The sequence below is a fragment of the Triticum dicoccoides genome, chromosome 7B, assembly GCF_002162155.2.
Source record: "Triticum dicoccoides isolate Atlit2015 ecotype Zavitan chromosome 7B, WEW_v2.0, whole genome shotgun sequence".
NCBI classification, from domain to species: domain Eukaryota; kingdom Viridiplantae; phylum Streptophyta; class Magnoliopsida; order Poales; family Poaceae; genus Triticum; species Triticum dicoccoides.
Window position 1 is genome coordinate 578,533,828 of NC_041393.1, and position 16,833 is coordinate 578,550,660.

At 45.1% G+C, this 16,833-nt stretch overlaps 2 protein-coding genes across 2 annotated transcripts; one reads left to right on the plus strand and one right to left on the minus strand.

Annotated features, from left to right (window-relative positions):
- The first annotated feature begins 4,016 nt into the window (after positions 1-4,016).
- Positions 4,017-7,311, plus strand: LOC119337140 (AIG2-like protein D). The gene is made up of 5 exons (XM_037609249.1): positions 4,017-4,259; positions 5,047-5,119; positions 6,090-6,182; positions 6,294-6,377; positions 6,891-7,311. Exons 1-5 carry the CDS (start codon positions 4,114-4,116, stop codon positions 7,044-7,046), a joined length of 552 nt encoding a protein of 183 aa, XP_037465146.1. The 5' UTR covers positions 4,017-4,113; the 3' UTR covers positions 7,047-7,311.
- Positions 7,312-7,872: 561 nt separating this feature from the next.
- On the minus strand, positions 7,873-16,563 carry LOC119337139 (auxin response factor 19-like). Its single transcript, XM_037609248.1, has 14 exons — positions 15,944-16,563; positions 15,219-15,337; positions 13,642-13,740; positions 13,506-13,562; positions 13,249-13,404; positions 13,071-13,155; positions 12,751-12,841; positions 12,458-12,622; positions 12,233-12,355; positions 11,939-12,014; positions 11,724-11,853; positions 9,251-11,187; positions 8,459-8,649; positions 7,873-8,210 (listed from the first exon to the last, which is right to left on the minus strand). Exons 1-14 carry the CDS (start codon positions 16,035-16,037, stop codon positions 8,009-8,011), a joined length of 3,525 nt encoding a protein of 1,174 aa, XP_037465145.1. The 5' UTR covers positions 16,038-16,563; the 3' UTR covers positions 7,873-8,008.
- Between the last annotated feature and the right edge of the window lie 270 nt (positions 16,564-16,833).

Sequence of the window (16,833 nt, forward strand, 5' to 3'; positions counted from 1 at the left end):
ATTTGTGTTCTACTCGTGCAATAGAGAACTACGCATAGACCTAGCTCATGATGCCACTGTTGGGGAACGTTGCATAAAATAAAAAAATTCCTACGTTCACCAAGATCAATCTATGAGTTCATCTAGCAACAAGAGAGGAGTGCATCTACATACCCTTGTAGATCGTGTGCGGAAGCGTTCAAGAGAACGGGGTTGAGGGAGTCGTTCTCGTCGTGATCCAAATCACCGGAGATCCTAGCGCCGAACGGACGGCACCTCCGCGTTCAACACACGTACGGTCAGCGTGACGTCTCCTCCTTCTTGATCCAGCAAGGGGGGAAGGAGAGGTTGATGAAAATCCAGCAGCACGATGACGTGGTGGTGGATGCAGCAGGGCTCCGACAGGGCTTCGGCAAGCAACTAGGGGAGGAGGAGGTGTAGCAGGGAGGGGAGGGAGGCGCCAGGGTGTTGGGTGCGGCTGCCCTCCCACCCCCCCTCTTTATATAGGGACCCCAGGGGGGCGCCGGCCCTAGAGATGGGATCTCTAGGGGGGCGGCGGCCAAGGGGGGTGGAATGCCCCCCAAGGCAAGTGGAGGCGCCCCCTCCCCTAGGGTTCCCAACCCTAGGCGCAGAGGGGGGCCCAGGGGGGCGCACCAGCCCACTAGGGGCTGGTTCCCCTCCCACTTCAGCCCATGGGGCCCTCCGGGATAGGTGGCCCCACCCGGTGGACCCCCGGGACCCTTCCGGTGGTCCCGGTACAATACCGGTGGACCCCGAAACTTTCCCGATGGCCGAAACTCGACTTCCCATATATAATTCTTTACTCCGGACCATTCTGGAACTCCACGTGACGTCCGGGATCTTATCCGGGACTCCGAACAACTTTCGGTTTGCTGCATACTCATATTCACACAACCCTAGCGCCACCGAACCTTAAGTGTGTAGACCCTACGGGTTCGGGAGACATGTAGACATGACCGAGACGGTTCTCCGGTCAATAACCAACAGCGGGATCTGGATACCCATGTTGGCTCCCACATGCTCCTCGATGATTTCATCGGATGAACCACGATGTCGAGGATTTAAGCAGCCCCGTATACAATTCCCTTTGTCAATCAGTATGTTACTTGCCCGAGATTCGGTCGTCGGTATCCCAATACCTCGTTCAATCTCGTTACCGGCAAGTCACTTTACTTGTACCGTAATGCATGATCCCGTGACCAGACACTTGGTCACTTTGAGCTCATTATGATGATGCACTACCGAGTGGGCCCAGTGATACCTCTCCGTCATACGGAGTGACAAATCCCAGTCTCGATCCGTGTCAACCCAACAGACACTTTCGGAGATACCTGTAGTGCACCTTTATAGTCACCCAGTTACGTTGTGATGTTTGGTACACCCAAAGCACTCCTACGGTATCCGGGAGTTACACGATCTCATGGTCTAAGGAAAAGATACTTGACATTGGAAAAGCTCTAGCAAACGAACTACGCGATCTTTGTGCTATGCTTAGGATTGGGTCTTGTCCATCACATCATTCTCCTAATGATGTGATCCCGTTATCAATGACATCCAATGTCCATAGTCAGGAAACCATGACTATCTGTTGATCAACGAGCTAGTCAACTAGAGGCTTACTAGGGACATGTTGTGGTCTAAGTATTCACACGTGTATTACGATTTCCGGATAATACAATTATAGCATGAATAAAAGACAATTATCATGAACAAGGAAATATAATAATAATCATTTTATTATTGCCTCTAGAGCATATTTCCAACTGTAGGGTCATGAGCTCGACCTATACGTCCCACCCAAGGTCACTACCCTAGAAGATGGAAAGACCAAGAGTCAACGGAAGAGCACCAATCTCATACGCCGAGTGCAATCCACTCGACGGTCACTCCACTCGACGGTCGCTACTTATTGTCAGTCGACCACAAAGAAGGTCACTCGACCATATCGAAGACCAGGAGTCGGAAGAGTACACAACGGCCGGATATTTACTCCTTAGTCTTCATGAGAATTAAGAGTACTTAATGCTGGCGTTACCAGTAACGCCCCTTACTTTATGTACATTAGTTCCCTTGTAACGGAGGGGAGCTGGGGTCCTGGCGTACTCTATATAAGCCACCCCCTCCTCTGGCACAAGGGTTCGCACTCTTTGTAATACAACACACATAATCCAATCGACCACCTCCGGGCACCGACACGTAGGGCTATTACTTCCTCAGAGAAGGGCCTGAACTCGTAAATCTCGTGTGTACATCTTTACCATAACTAAGATCTTGCCTCTTCATACCTACCCCCCTTTTTACTGTCAGGCTTAGAACCACGACACCCGCTTCGCAAGGGCGTAGGCCACCGCAACCATCTTCCCCCACCCAAAAATCAAACGTTGATACAGTCTTCATGGAGGCTGCTACTTGTGAGCTGCGTTGGTATTTTCTCGAAGAGGAGAGGATGATGCAGTACAGTAGAGTTAAGTATTTCCCCTAGTTAAGAATTAAGGTTATCAGTCTAGTAGGAGAACCACGCAACACCTCATTGGCAGCACCTACACACAAAATAACAAATACATGCACCCTACGCAAACAAGGGGTTGTCAATCCCTTGGCGGTCAATTGCGAGGATCAAATCTTGTATAGATAGATGGATAAATAAAACATAAAATAAAATAAAGTAAATAAAATTGTCGCAAGGTATTTTTGGTTTTTTATATATGATTAAAATAGACCCGGGGGCCATAGTTTTCATTAGAGGTTTCTCTCTTGAAGATAGCATACGGTGGGTAAACAAATTACTGTTGGGCAATTGATAAAAAAGCGAATAATCATGACGATATTTAAGGCAATGATCATGTATATAGGCATCACATCCGAGACAAGTAGACCGACTCCTGCCTACATCTACTATTATTACTCCACACATCGACCGCTATCCAACATGCATCTAGAGTATTAAGTTCATAAAGAACGGAGTAATGCCTTAAGCAAGATGATATGATGTAGACAAAGGAAACTCACACATGAATAAACCCCATCTTTTTATCCTTAATGACAACTATACAATACATGTCATGTCGTTTTCTGTCACTGGGATTGAGCACCGCAAGATCGAACCCATCACAAAGCACCTCTCCCATTGCAAGAAAAATCAATCTAATTGGTCAAATCAAATCAATAGATCGTAGAGAAATACAAAGCTATAATAATCATGTATAAATGAGTTCAGAAAAGACTCAAATAATATTCATAGATAATCTGATCATAAACTCACAATTCATCGGATCCCAACAAACACTCCGCAAAAGTGACTGAAAGAGACCATTGTATAGATCTCCAAGAACATCATTGTATTGAAGATCAAAGAGAGAGAAGAAGCCATCTAGCTACTAGAAATGTTCAGGATTTAAAAAATTATTAATGTTTCCTAGAATATCTAGAAACTTTATATCTTAAAATCCCCTCGATTGAAAGGAAGAGTATATTGAATAACTCATGGGCCTTCTCTGGCGTACGATGATGTGACAAAACTCTAAAATGCCCTCGATCAATGAATGGAAAAATAGCAGATCGATTCCTTCACACGCGGCAAAACCGAGAAGTTAAATATTTCTTTTTCGTGTGCACACAGGGTTTTGATTACACATAAAATTCCTACTGACTTTAAATGCATACTATTTTATTTCCCGTTGCAACGTACGGGCATATATGCTAGTACAAGTTCTCATGGGGTATAGATGCCTTATTCCTCCTTCATACACCGACGGCAAGCCGTGAGCAAAGCTCGGTGCCGCATCTGGACCACCAAATCACTACGGGAGCCGGGATAAATTTTGCTTGGAATTATACAAAACGTGATCTCAATCCTATGATCAGAGGCTTCCACACACAAAAAGTGCATGAGTTATTTTTTACACATACACACAAAATTTCTATGCAAATTATTCCATCCAGAGCAGCTGTACTATGATTTTTGGAAGAAAAATGTTGTATTTAAAGAGCGCGCTCGCTGCTGCGTGAGCAGCGGTTGACAGCACACCGCAGCTTGAGCTCGGTCGTATCCCTCTGGGCCACGCCAAGTGTCAGCAACAAGCACCGAACCCCTCCTCCCCCACCTGCTAGCCCATGGCGGCGACTCCTCCCGCCGCCGCCGCCGCCGCGGGCGGGGCGCACCACAGCGTGTTCGTCTACGGGAGCCTGATGGCGGAGGAGGTGGTCACCGCCATCCTCAAGCGCGTCCCGGCCTCCTCCCCGGCGCTCCTCACCAACTAGTACGGACACTACACGCTAGCCCCTTTCCCTCTCCCATCGCATCCTCGCTGGTTCCCGATCCCTTCACCCCCAATAATTACTCCTCTCTAGACTCCGCTCTCTCTTCTCGTGTTATGTTTGTTCACGGAACAGAGGTTCTTGGAGTCCGTGGTGAGGTGATTGTGTTTTTCATTAGCCGGTACCACTGGTCTCCTTCATCGGCTGCAATTTTAAACTTGCAGGGATTGGTCGGATGATCGCACTCCATTGGATATGAAATATGCGGCATAAACAGAGAATTCATATATAGGAGTAGATAGGAGCTGTGGGGACTGTATGTCTCTAAATGCACAAGAACAGTGGAAAGTAATACTGTACATGGATCTCTATAGCTCTTCAACTTGGGAACTAACTTGTCTGAAAAATTAATGGATTTCTAATCAGTAGTGAATTCAACTTTAAATGGGGCATCGGTAACAGATTTCCTTCGCGAAAATTGCACATCACTTGCAAGTCAGTGCTGCCTGTGCCATTGTCAGTGGCATCTTCAGGGTTTCAGCTCGAAGCCTAACTTGCCCGTGCTATGGCAGCATCGTTTTCCATTCTGTTTTATTGAATTGCTAGGAATTCTTGTGTTTGCACTGGTCACATACTGCCTTAAACACTAACATGTGCAAAGGCGATCTACTATTTCTCTTGTTGTAATTTGACTGTTGAACTAGACTTCTTTTTCATGCTACTCTGGTTCTCCATTCATGCTCATTTTGTTGCAAGTTAAGTTTTTACATCATATGCCGTTATTTGCAGCCACAGGTTTAACGTCAAGGATCGTATTTATCCAGCAATCCTACCTGTTGAAAACAAGAAAGTTGCTGGGAAGGTTTGTTAACTGTTACACAAGACTCGGCTGCTTATCTTTTTCCTTTTTATTATTATTCTGCATTTATAGATTTGTTAATATGTCTAAAAAATTGTCAGCAGGCTGTGTCCTGGTCCTTTAGCTCCACCGCTGTCATAAGAACATATAGTTCTCTCTGCTTTTACATATCTGGTTTCTCAGCTTTTTTACTCCACAATATTGAAGTGCTGGAGTTTTAGTTATAAGTTATTGTTGTTAAGAGCCTGTTCAGTTCCTCTCCGCTCCTCTAACTGCGCTCCCGGAGCGGACCAGGCTGCAGCTCATTTTCACGGAGCGGATAAAACCGAGCTCCACAGCTCCGCGGAGTGGAGAGATTCCGAACAGGGCCTAAGTCAGTAATTTTCCGGGGAGTTTGGCTCCAGAACGAGCTTCTTATATTCTTAAAAGTTGCTTTGGTCAGACAGGTCGTCAGGTCTAATTTTGTGTGATCCATTATTTACTATTGTTACTAACTTTAGAAACACACACAATTTTTAAACCATGCAATTGTTGGCTGCATCCAGGTTCCACCGCTGTCATCAGAGTGTATAGTTTCTCTCTGCTTTTACATGTCTGATTTCTCAGGCTTTTCACGCCAGAATATCAAAGCGCTGCAGTTTTAGTTACAGTTAATGATGTTAACTATTTTTGGGGGAGTCTGGGTCCAGACTCCAGAACAAGCTTCTCATTCTTAAAAGTTACTTTGGTCAGACAGGTGGTCAGGTCTAATTTTGTGTGATCCAATATTTACTCTTGTTACTAAATTTAAAAACACACACAATTTTTAAACCAGGAAATTGTTGTAGTAACTGCATGTTTTTCTGTGAAGTCAATTTCTCACTTGGCTTGGGTTGTTTTTTTCTATAGTTTTTTTCTCTTTTTGCAATCAGGCCAAACGTTTAGCTTGAGCCTCAGTTACACCCTTTCTCTACTTATGCATACTGCTCTGCAGGTTATGATGGGCATTTCTGATGCAGAACTCATTGTCTTGGATGCATTTGAGGATTTTGAGTATGTAAGGAGAAGAGTTCAGATATCACTAACCGTAAGTATTTATTCAACTGGAGTGACCCACTGTTCATCATCTTGCTTTTGTCATTTGAAGTTGGCAACTTGTCGTTTAGATGGTTTTGCTGAAAGAAAGTTTGCCTTCCAGGATACATCAGAGATAATGCATGCTGACACTTATGTATGGAGTGATGCAGAGGATCCAGATCTGTATGGTGAATGGGATTTTGAGGTGATTGTATCTCATTTCTTATTGTGGCCTATCGATGCGTCTGTTATTCTTTCGGTCCCACACTTCTTGATTCTTGGAATGAACACATTTATTGTGTTCCAAGTGAAACTGCAACTGAACCATTTCTGATCAATAATACAAATGTTAATAGATTTCACCGAAGTTATGAGCTGTGACAGAAGAATCACAACAAACATGTTTGCCCCATAAGATTATGCTAATGTCCACATTGAACCACGCTATTTATGATGAGCTCATGTAGGTAATTTTGCTGCTGAAAGAAAGTTTTAACTCCATTTCTATGTTGGCATTCAGCAGAGAGGGTTGACTGCCACCTTCTTCTGCCCATTTCAGAACAAAATGCTTCTGTGATTGTAGTCTATGTCTATTATGCATATACTCTGATAATTTTCGAACTGCCCGGTTTCCACTATTTGTCGATGTGGATTTTGCTTTCAGGGATAATTTCTTTTTTGCATACAAATAATTACATCGGCCATGTGTTCTCTATAGGAGTGGAAGAGGGTTCACATGAAGGATTTCCTAACGATGACACTTGGATTCATGGACGGACTCGAACGGCCCGAACCGAAGACCCGGGTCGAGACCTACCAGTCTTTCATGCACGAGCACGAACAACCTGAATCAGGAACCCAGGTCGAGAGTTGAGTTAGGATCATTCTTCATGAAGAACCGATTCGTCAGTGTTCTGTAATAGCGTTATCTGAAACAGCTTATATCCTCAGATTTGTGAATAAGATCTTTATAGGATCATTCTCACTGAAACAAATTCGAATACAATCTCTTCTGTGAGACCCCTGATGATCCAAGTAGTGATGTGTATCAGAATAAAATCCTTTCTGCTAGAATTGAGATGAAATAGGTGCTGTTAATGCATGATTTTACAAGCAAAATGAAACCATCTTATATTCTGCGATTGGTTGGTGCTGGCCTTTCTTCTCTTTTCTTCTGCTCACTGCTGACCTACTACCATTAACATCCCTATCATCACTGAACCAAAGTTTGAGATTGTGCCCTATATATGCCAGAGAAAAGAACATCAAACAATTTTCTGGCATTGAAATTGGCCCCAAAATTCCCATTTTCCATGCAAGTGCCTAACCTACATATTTCTTATAGAAACGATCGAAAAGGAAATCCTCAAGGCATCGGACATCAGTGCTTTGAATGATCACTCACTCGGTGCAAATGCTGTTTCAAATTCTGTTAGGTTGGGTTTTCTGCACAGCATTCAGATGGCATCAGACATCAAAGTGATGAATTGCAGGGTAAAAAATAATAGCTTGGGATTCATGCAGATCTGAAGAATTTCCTCACAACAGAGGAAGCAACAGGTTACTACCACAGAACTTGCCTTCCCAATAATACAACATATTCCCCCTAACCCTCTCCAACTCTAGGTAAGCTTCATTTACCCATGCCTACTTCCTTTCTTGTAACAACTACACATATAAACAGAACACTACTGATCCAATGAGCCGCTTGCGCTCCCGGATGTAAGCTGGCAGAATCTACAACATCCTGGCGCCGCACAGCCTTCTCCGGTCATTCCAGCGGTTGATGTCCTACTTAGACCGATACCGTTGGTGTGTATAGACTGGTAAATTAGGTCATTCGAACTGGTCATATGAACCGGTGGAAGGGTTGCCGGAGTTCTGGTCACAGCGAGCCCTCCAGGCATTGCCCCCGCCCTCCGAGCTGCTGCACGCCTGGTTGGGGACAACGCTGCTCCCCAGATCGCCGTCCAAGCTCATCTGCTGCACTTCCTGAGGCGAAAGGATCCTGATGCACTTCACGCAGTTCACAAACTCCCTGTACAACCACCATAACACCCACAGTTATTAGGGCAAAAATATGTGCATGCGTCCACAATTAACACAAGCTCAGTCTTGTGTACGCTTCATCGTTCTAGTAGGCCAGATTTCACATTGTCACTACCAATTGCTATCTAGTATTTTACAACATTAACTACTATATTATTTTGGAGGCATCTAAATATATGACATTCTTGAGTCAGAAATAGTTCACGCAAGCATAAACGGGATGACAGATGAACTTACTCCCAAGGATCATCGCCAAGAAGCAGGATATCATCCTCGTGATCTCTGTAGACAAGTTTCCAGCCAATCCTCTGTCGTTCCTCAAGTTGCCCCTCTATGCTAAACATTCGAGCCAGTGCATGCTTTAGTTCCTCATATCCAGCGTATTGACTAATGTCAATAGACCGGCCCACAGCTCCACGTTTATAGACCTACAGAGACCGTTAGGTTAGGCAAAGATGCAACAGGAAAGGCACTCATGAATATTAGAAAGAAACCAATGCTTGAGTGTAGAATTAGCTACCCTGATCAAGTTACAGCAACAGCTAGCCGGCTACTGCTATTAATAAGAAATGGCACACATATGCATGCTAAAACTTCATTTTGCTTCTATTAGAATCCCAACCCGCATCTCATGAATCATGCGTACACAAATCAAATGTGAACATAATCATTTTCCACACATGACAGTAGTCACATTTTACACCTTGAGTGTACCTTGGTAAAGAGAACCAAACTCTCTAGTCTTCTGCTCTTCATCACAGGCAGAACACAATTTACATACGGACCAATTATGTAATTCATGTTCCTCATATGATTATTTTTGTAACATTTAAGAACTTAGTGAAGGGAGATTGATCATTTGGTTTATAGTTCACTATCTCATGATTTTCATCTTCCAACTATGTTACCATGGCAATCAAAATAGGCCTCCTGTTTATTTCATAGGACAACCATACTGAAAATTAAAAGATAATAATGCACTGAAAGTAGCATTCAAGATTCAGGTGAAAGAAAAGGGAAAGCACTAACCTTCGTAAACGTCCTCATCCTCTTTACTGGAGGAGCAGGCGGCCAAGAACTTTTGTTCAAGAAGGCACCATTGTTAATTCCAGAGTCAATTGAATTAAACGCCATGTCTGACGCACCAAATGACTGTGAAACCATGGAGGATGATATCTCTTGCTGGGCATCCTTTGGTATTCTATAGTTGTTATCAATGTCTGTAGAGATATGATTTTCATACTTGACAGCATCAATCCCATTCGTCAGGAAGTCATCAGTTACCATAGGGAAGCCCACATGCCCATCATTGCTAATTCCAAACAATGCATTATTGCTTGGAATTTCAGCAGGAATTTCGGTATCTGGAGGTGCATCTTTGAACAGCTGCTGCTGACTAAAGTTGCTCATGGGGAAATTTGGATGTAGGAGTCCATCAGCCTGGGAAAGCCAAACTGAAGTTGCTGAAGAAGCTGTTTCTAGATAGTCTGTCGGGGGTGCGTTGTTCGCAAAATTTTGGGGACCAGCTCCTCCATTTGGTAATTTTGAAGGCATCATATTTTGCTTTACATTGGAATTCAACTTTGGCAATTCCTTTGTCATTCTTTGAGCTCCGGTGACAGCATCAAGGGAGCTTGGAACTGACATAGGAGCAGTTGAGTGAGGTGCCTTCTCCGTGTTGATCATGCTGGGGTACTGGTCCCTACCAGGGACTGGTTGTAGAAGATGATTACCATTAGCAGTGGAAGGTGATGTTGAGCAAGAAGGGATTTCTTCCGTAACTACAGAATGTGTAGCACCAGGCATCCTCAAAGGGCTTCCATTTGCTGAACTGAATTTAAGTGATGTGGTCGTAGGAATGGCAGCTTCTAAGGTGTCTGCAGGCAGAGCTTGCTTCTGTGGAAGCTTCTGGTGTGTAGTATCTGGCTGCATAGGTGGTGGCAGTGATGCTGCATGTGATGGGATTTTTGTGCTTTGTTGAGGCATCATCTGTTGTTGAGAAAGTGAATGGGAGCTTGACAGCTGCTGCTGCATATCCATAAGTAACTTTTGCTGTTCTTGGATCAGAGGTAATTGCGCAAGGGTAACTCCAGGTTGGGACAGCAATGATTGCTGCTGTTGCTGTAGCTTTTGCAGGAGTTGAAGCTGAAGCTGCTGATCCGATAATTGCAGCTGCTGATTTGACATATTTGGTAGCTGTGCAGGCATCTTACTGAGTTGCTGCTGTTGCTGTTGTTGTAACTGATGTTGATGTTGTTGCAATTGTTGTTGCTGAAGTAAAAGCTGCTGCTGCTGTAGAAATTTTTGTTGCTGCTGCTGTTGATGTTGTTGTTCTTGCTGTTGATGTTGCTGCTGCTGATGATGATGTTGCTGCTGCTGATGGGACAGGAGCGGCTGGCTGGCGGTTGGCAACTGATTTTGAGGTATATGTGGCTGCTGCTGCTGCTGCTGCTGCTGTTGCATCTGACTCTGTATAAGGACCTGAGCTTGGGCAAGACTGGTTTGAGCTTGGCTCAAAGGAAGGGCATAGTTCATGGACTGTTGTTGCCTCTGGAAGTTGCTGGCATCTTGAGTTTGTTCTTCTGGTTTGATGCTCGCACCATTCTGGTTCAATGGAAGGGCTGCCTTGGACAACTCATTGTTTGGCTGCATTTGGTGAGGAAGTTTGGGCGTATTAAACTGCATGTTATTCTGTTGCAGAAGCTGGTTCTGCAAGCACAACTGCCTCGACAGATCACCGGAACCAATATTTTGCATACTGGGGTTGGTTATTGACCGCAGGTACTCGGACTGCATGGCTGTATTTGCAAACGAGGAGCTCTGCTGCATATTCATGTTCATCCACTGAACCAAGCTCAGACCAGGCATTATGGTATTTTGCGTCTGAGGGTCCTTTATGCATATCTCTTCACCCAGCCAAGGCATAGCCCTCTTTAAGAGATTCTCCATTTCTGAGGACTCATCATCTGTAAGTACATAATTGGGATCAACTTATAAGCATGCATAAGACCAGTTCAATAAAACACTTAGATGAGAAGACTATCCAGAACCATTTCGGACTTCAATAAAATAATGGCTTGTCTAGCTATAATGCTCCCTCATAAATATGTTTTCATGGTATGGATGCCTGATCCATGTAAGAAAACAAGAATGTAGTCTGATAGATTCTCTACAGCTCAAACATCATTGTTTTCCCGAGGATCATAAACTCCTAGCTACTCATCTCCCTAAGGATTAAAGGGACAGGGTAATGATGTTCTTTGCAAAAATGCAAGTACTAGCTTTAAATTAGGGCATCTAGACGAATGTGTCAGAGATATACATGCACATACAATAAAACACTACATGCCACACACCCACCACCTCTGGTGCAGGCCTACTTTCCCAATTGTACAGTTAAAATGTAACATGATTTAACTATTGACATCCAGGATCAACAACTCTATCAAATGGTTATTTAGAAGATACAAAATAAGTGGCGTTGAGGTAATCCCAGGTCTACCTAGTTGTCTGGGACGCTTTGCACCAAAAAACGGAGGCGGGCATATGAAAAATGGAGCAGCGACCGGTTCAATCTCCCAGATTGAAACTCTGTTCCGTCTTTCACCTGCTGCAGATTCATCCCAACCAACCTGTTTAATGAAAGTTCTTGGATCAGCAGCAGAAAGGGGCGAGTGATGCAAAACAATGCTACCCAAATCAAACTACTAAACCAACCTGTAAATTGCGCCACTGAGAATTTTTCCATCTTACAGGATCTAAATCATTTATGCCAGTTATTGTGCCCATGTACCTGCAACATGCTAACATATGTCAGGTACTAAAAGGTTGAAAAATTGTAAGGACCGCTCACAGTCCACTCATTAAGTATAAGCATCAACAAACCACTAAGCTAATCATATAATATATATGACAAGATCTACATGACTCTTTCTTTCTTCAAAAAAGAACATACAAAAAAATATGTAGCCAATAACTTGAAACAGAAAATTAAAATGAGCAATAAAATACCTTCTCGTTCCTAATTCCTCAGTTTCAAACATCATGCGGAAGCGCATACCTAAAGATAATTGATTACCATAGACAGCCTTCTGATACTTAGCAAATGGGATAACAAATTCAGTAGGGCTGGCCCTGAAAATATACAGTTTGGATGTCATGGTTTGAAACACCATTGTGATTCACCAACACTGAGCTAATCAGCAGTTAATACGGGGCGAAAGTCACAGAACTGACCTGGGGTTGTAAAAGATGGTAAATGGGCTATTGTTGGCAGCAGCATGGGCTGCTGCAGCAAGAATCCCTATATGCATGCTGTCACTTGAAAGGACAGATGATGATATGTTAGTCGGTTGTCGGTTAGCACGCCTGATTCCTAGTAGAAGTTGCTGCCTTTCGTCCCTACAAACGTGTTGGAAAAAGGAACAAGGGACAGTCGCCGTCAGTTTTACCATAATAACAGAACTAGTACTCCAATACACTTCATTAGTTCAAACTTAACAGATATATTATCAGAAGATGTGCTGTACCTAACGAAAATGACAGAGTCTCCAGCAAATAACCTCTTGCCACTCACAAAGAGACTCCAGCCAGTCGTAAGGAGATGTCTCTTTGGCTGACCTGTTTACAATATAAAACAATTATGACTAAATACACCTGTAATACACAAAGAGACTCCAGCCAGTTGTATGGATATAATACACATGTAAACATACAGAAATTTCATATCAACAGTATTTAGAAGTGAACAATGTTCAATATTGAGTAACAACAAAATTAGATGTTTAGATATAGGCAATAGAGATCCTTTTGCAGCAGGAAAGATTTCCACAATGCTGAAACTTCTTACCCCTATATATGTGACGGAATGTCCACACGTTATCATGCAAATCCCTAGCTTGTATCTCTTGAGCGGGTGGTTGCATTGAGAAATCCTAGAAGAGCACAAAGCAACAACAATTTAATCAGAAGGACGAAGGATACATAAGATAAAGCAAATGAACTTGGACTCCAATCTTTTTACATACAAGAGGTGGAAATATCTTCTCTGCGGCTCGGCGAGGCACAGAGAAGCCTCCATGCGTACTCGTATCACTAGCAGTCAGTGTCTTACAGAAGAACTCATTCTGTGGCCTGGCTTGTTTGAGTGCTAGCTCTGATAGCTGCAGTGCCTCCTTTCCATACTGATCATAATTCAAACCGATCAAAATACAAATAACTATGTTAGCATACCGGAACAAAAGGGAAGTTCTGAAAAGAAACAACAAACAGATCAGATACTTACTGAGGTAACTGGCTGAAGAGTCATTTGTGCATAAACTTCATCAGTTTCTAAGTCAGCCTGAGACAGATAGAAATCATTTTCAGTATGCATGATGACAAGCAGAAGGACAACAAATAAGCATGTGGCAGTAGATTACATGTAAAGTGATATTGTGCAGTAGGCAGATCAACTTGGATGGAAGGTTTGGGTAGTTTGGAACATGGGCATCAACATCCTTCTGCATAGAAGCTGCAACCTGCCAAATGGAACATGCTTAAGTCCCAGATCAAAGCAACTTAAATATAATCATAAATTCAACGAAGGGCATACTAGTAGGTAGGACCAGAAACTGAAACCGACAACAACCCACAGGAAGAAGAATAGTTTCACATCACACCCCGAATATCATTGCCATGAATTGCAAGTTTTTATTCCGGTTTATCTTCGAACCGTAAACTTCCAATGGGACGAAACAAAATGAAACCACAGAGGGAACCAAAGTTCTGTTAAGCCATGCTCCACTTGTAAATCCAAAATATACCGCCTAACTATTATTTTTCTTTCTGCAACCTCAGTATTATCATGTAATAATGGGTTTAAAAATTGTAAGGCTCAAGTTGAGATTTATATACAAAGTAAAAAAATCAGCAAGTAGAGCCAAGTGTTATGAGGCCATTTCCAATCATGCCTAAAACAGTTAACACTCCCCCTCATCGAGCCGAAAGGGGAACCAATCGCCAGTACAGAATTAGGCACCTCCCTCCCGGCACTATCTTCCCCACGTAAGGAATCCTTTCCTAATCCAAGCATTCCATCACCCCAATCCTCCAGACTTGCTCAGAACAAGCTCACTGCAGAGCGCCAAATGCAAGAAAGGTGCAGCAGAACATGCTACTAAATGCTCCCAGCAGCACCGCCCAATCAATGCAGGAATTCGAAGTGTACTCGGTTGCTTCATCCACCAGACAAACAGAGCAAGAGAATGGTGCAACACACCAGAAGCCCATAAAAGAGGGGGGCCGGTAGGCCCCTATCTCCCCCAACCACTTTGGCCACAAGCTTAAAATTGGTAGCAAACAGAGCAAACCATAGTACAGGTAGCAACCAACCGACTAACTGATAATAATACACTACTATCACATATGCCTGTAACTGAAGAAAAATACAGATATCAAGAGGACAGTAATGGTATATCACATAACCAGCAAAAAGAAATCATCAATTGCTGAATCAAGGGATTTTTAGGGAACAGAATATAGGTGCTTTAAGAAAGTCGTCCAAGAATCATTCCTGGAAATAGTAATCTGATGGGAGAGAAAATGGCAAGTGACTCTCAACACTCAAACAGCAAAACATCACATCATATCAAATCAGAACAAGGATAACCATGACTCACACCACCACCACCCATCGAAATGGAGCACCGCACATCGAATCAACAGAGATAACTCTCAGCAACAGGTTCAGGATGGCAGAAACGAACCTTGGCCACACAGGAACACAGCTCAGACGGCGCCAATTAAATAAAAATTATAAAAATGCGAACCTGATTTTGCTATTGAGAAAACTCAAATCAAGCTATTAAATACTTGATCTTGATCGGCAGCAAGAAGACGATCGAAGGGTCAATCAAAAGGGGGGAATCCAGCCAAAGAGCTAGTAACAGACAGACATCACTAGACAGAATAATCTGGCGAAAGCATATGGCGAGACGGAAGAGAAACAGGCATTTACCTGCTCGCTGTGGCCCTGTGGGAAGTAGACGATGAGGCTGCCTGCCGGCGGGAGCTGCACCAGCGGGCCGGCGCAGGCGTGCCACAGGTCCGAGTTGATCGCCGGCGCCTTCTTCTCCCCTGCACACCACCGAGTCCATCAGTAATAAACCAGAGAAACACCAGCCTTGGCCACCAATTTCTTGTTAACACGGAGAACCAAATGCATCTATGCTCAAAAAAAGAGAACCAAATGCATCCGGCTCCGTTGCCTTCTTGGCACAGGCCGCCGGCGATGGCCGTCGCCGCCACTGCTACTTGTTTCGGAGTGGCATTTGTTTGGTTGTCACTTGTGTTTGCAGCTAACAACAGCCTTGCTGGCGAAGTGGTTACAGGAACGACACCGCACATGGCTCTCCGGCGCCGGCGACCAGCCAGCAGCCAAGGTCCAGCAACTTGTTTTTTTAAATAAACCCCCCGACAAACCGGAAAACACGTAGCGAAACCCCATGTGCGGACTCTCACATCGCGTCACCTTTGGGACCTGGAAGAGCCAAGAAAGAAACAAGAGGCCGCCGGAGAAAAGGGAGGAGGCTTTCCGATCCCCCCTGACGCAATAACGCGAGAGGGGGAGGAGCAGACAGCAAAAAGGACAACGCCACCGTTGGTTGGTCTCCGAGGCCGAACCGCCATGCCATTGGAAGAGAGGAGGGAGGAAAGGAGGGAGGGAATCAGTAGTAGCAGTACCTTCGCATCCGGCGCCCGGCACCGCCACGGTCACCGCCGACCCGGCGACCGAGCTCGCCGGCGGCGGCTGCTGCTGCCGCTCCATCTTCATCATCTTCCGCCCGGAGTCCCGGACGCGCGGCGACCAACCAAACGAACGAGCCGACCGGATCACCTGGTCTCCGCCGGCGAGAGCTGCTGGCTCAGAGAGCACCACGCATGGCCGCACGACCAGGCCGGAAGAAAGGCGGGCAGGCCGGCCGTCCCAGGCCCGTGCGCGCTCGCGTGTCCCCTCCGACAGGCGGCAGACAAGGGGGGCGGGGGAGGAGAGGGACTGGGGTGGGGGGCGGCGAGCACGCGGCGCCGAGACCGAAGACCTGTCTCCCGCTGCCTAGGCTGCTACGCGGCTGGCTCTATGTGTCGAGAGAGGAGAGAGAGAGAGGGAGGGTCGCTGTGCCGCGTGATGATCTCTCTCGCTCTCTCTATACTCTCTCTCTCTCTCTCTCTTCTGATCTTGCTTGCTTTGGTGTCTCTGCAGGGCAGGGGCAGGGGCAGGGGCAGGAGGAGGTCTGGTCTGCGCTGCCTGCGCCTGGGCGTTGCTTGCTTGCTCGCTTTGCTTGTGCTCTGCTGCCTCGGCTGCGCTGCAGACGCCTGCCTCGGGCCACTAAAAGTTTTTCTTATTGTCCGTGTGGTGTGGCGTGAGAGAGATGGAGAGAGGAGTACGGTCGTGGTCAGCTCGCTCCGCTGCGTCTCTCTCCCTTCCTCTCTCCTCCACCACCCCGCCCCACCCCACAGGCTCTGCCGATGGTTTTTCACTGTCCTCCAGTTTTGTTTTCTTCTTGCTCCCCCTCACTCCGCGGGCCCCACGCTGGTGTTTCTTTGGGCGCATCAGTTTTTCCACTTTGCATACT

Coding starts and splice junctions, on each gene's coding strand:
- LOC119337140 (XM_037609249.1), top strand. CDS start 4,114: ATGGCGGCGACTCCTCCCGCCGCCGCCGCCGCCGCGGGCGGGGCGCAC. Junction 4,260..5,046: donor CCGGCGCTCCTCACCAACTA/GTACGGACACTA, acceptor CGTTATTTGCAG/CCACAGGTTTAACGTCAAGG. Junction 6,378..6,890: donor ATGGTGAATGGGATTTTGAG/GTGATTGTATCT, acceptor TGTTCTCTATAG/GAGTGGAAGAGGGTTCACAT.
- LOC119337139 (XM_037609248.1), bottom strand. CDS start 16,037: ATGATGAAGATGGAGCGGCAGCAGCAGCCGCCGCCGGCGAGCTCGGTC. Junction 12,015..12,232: donor GAGGAATTAGGAACGAGAAG/GTATTTTATTGC, acceptor AGCATGTTGCAG/GTACATGGGCACAATAACTG. Junction 8,650..9,250: donor GGATGAGGACGTTTACGAAG/GTTAGTGCTTTC, acceptor CGGTCTCTGTAG/GTCTATAAACGTGGAGCTGT.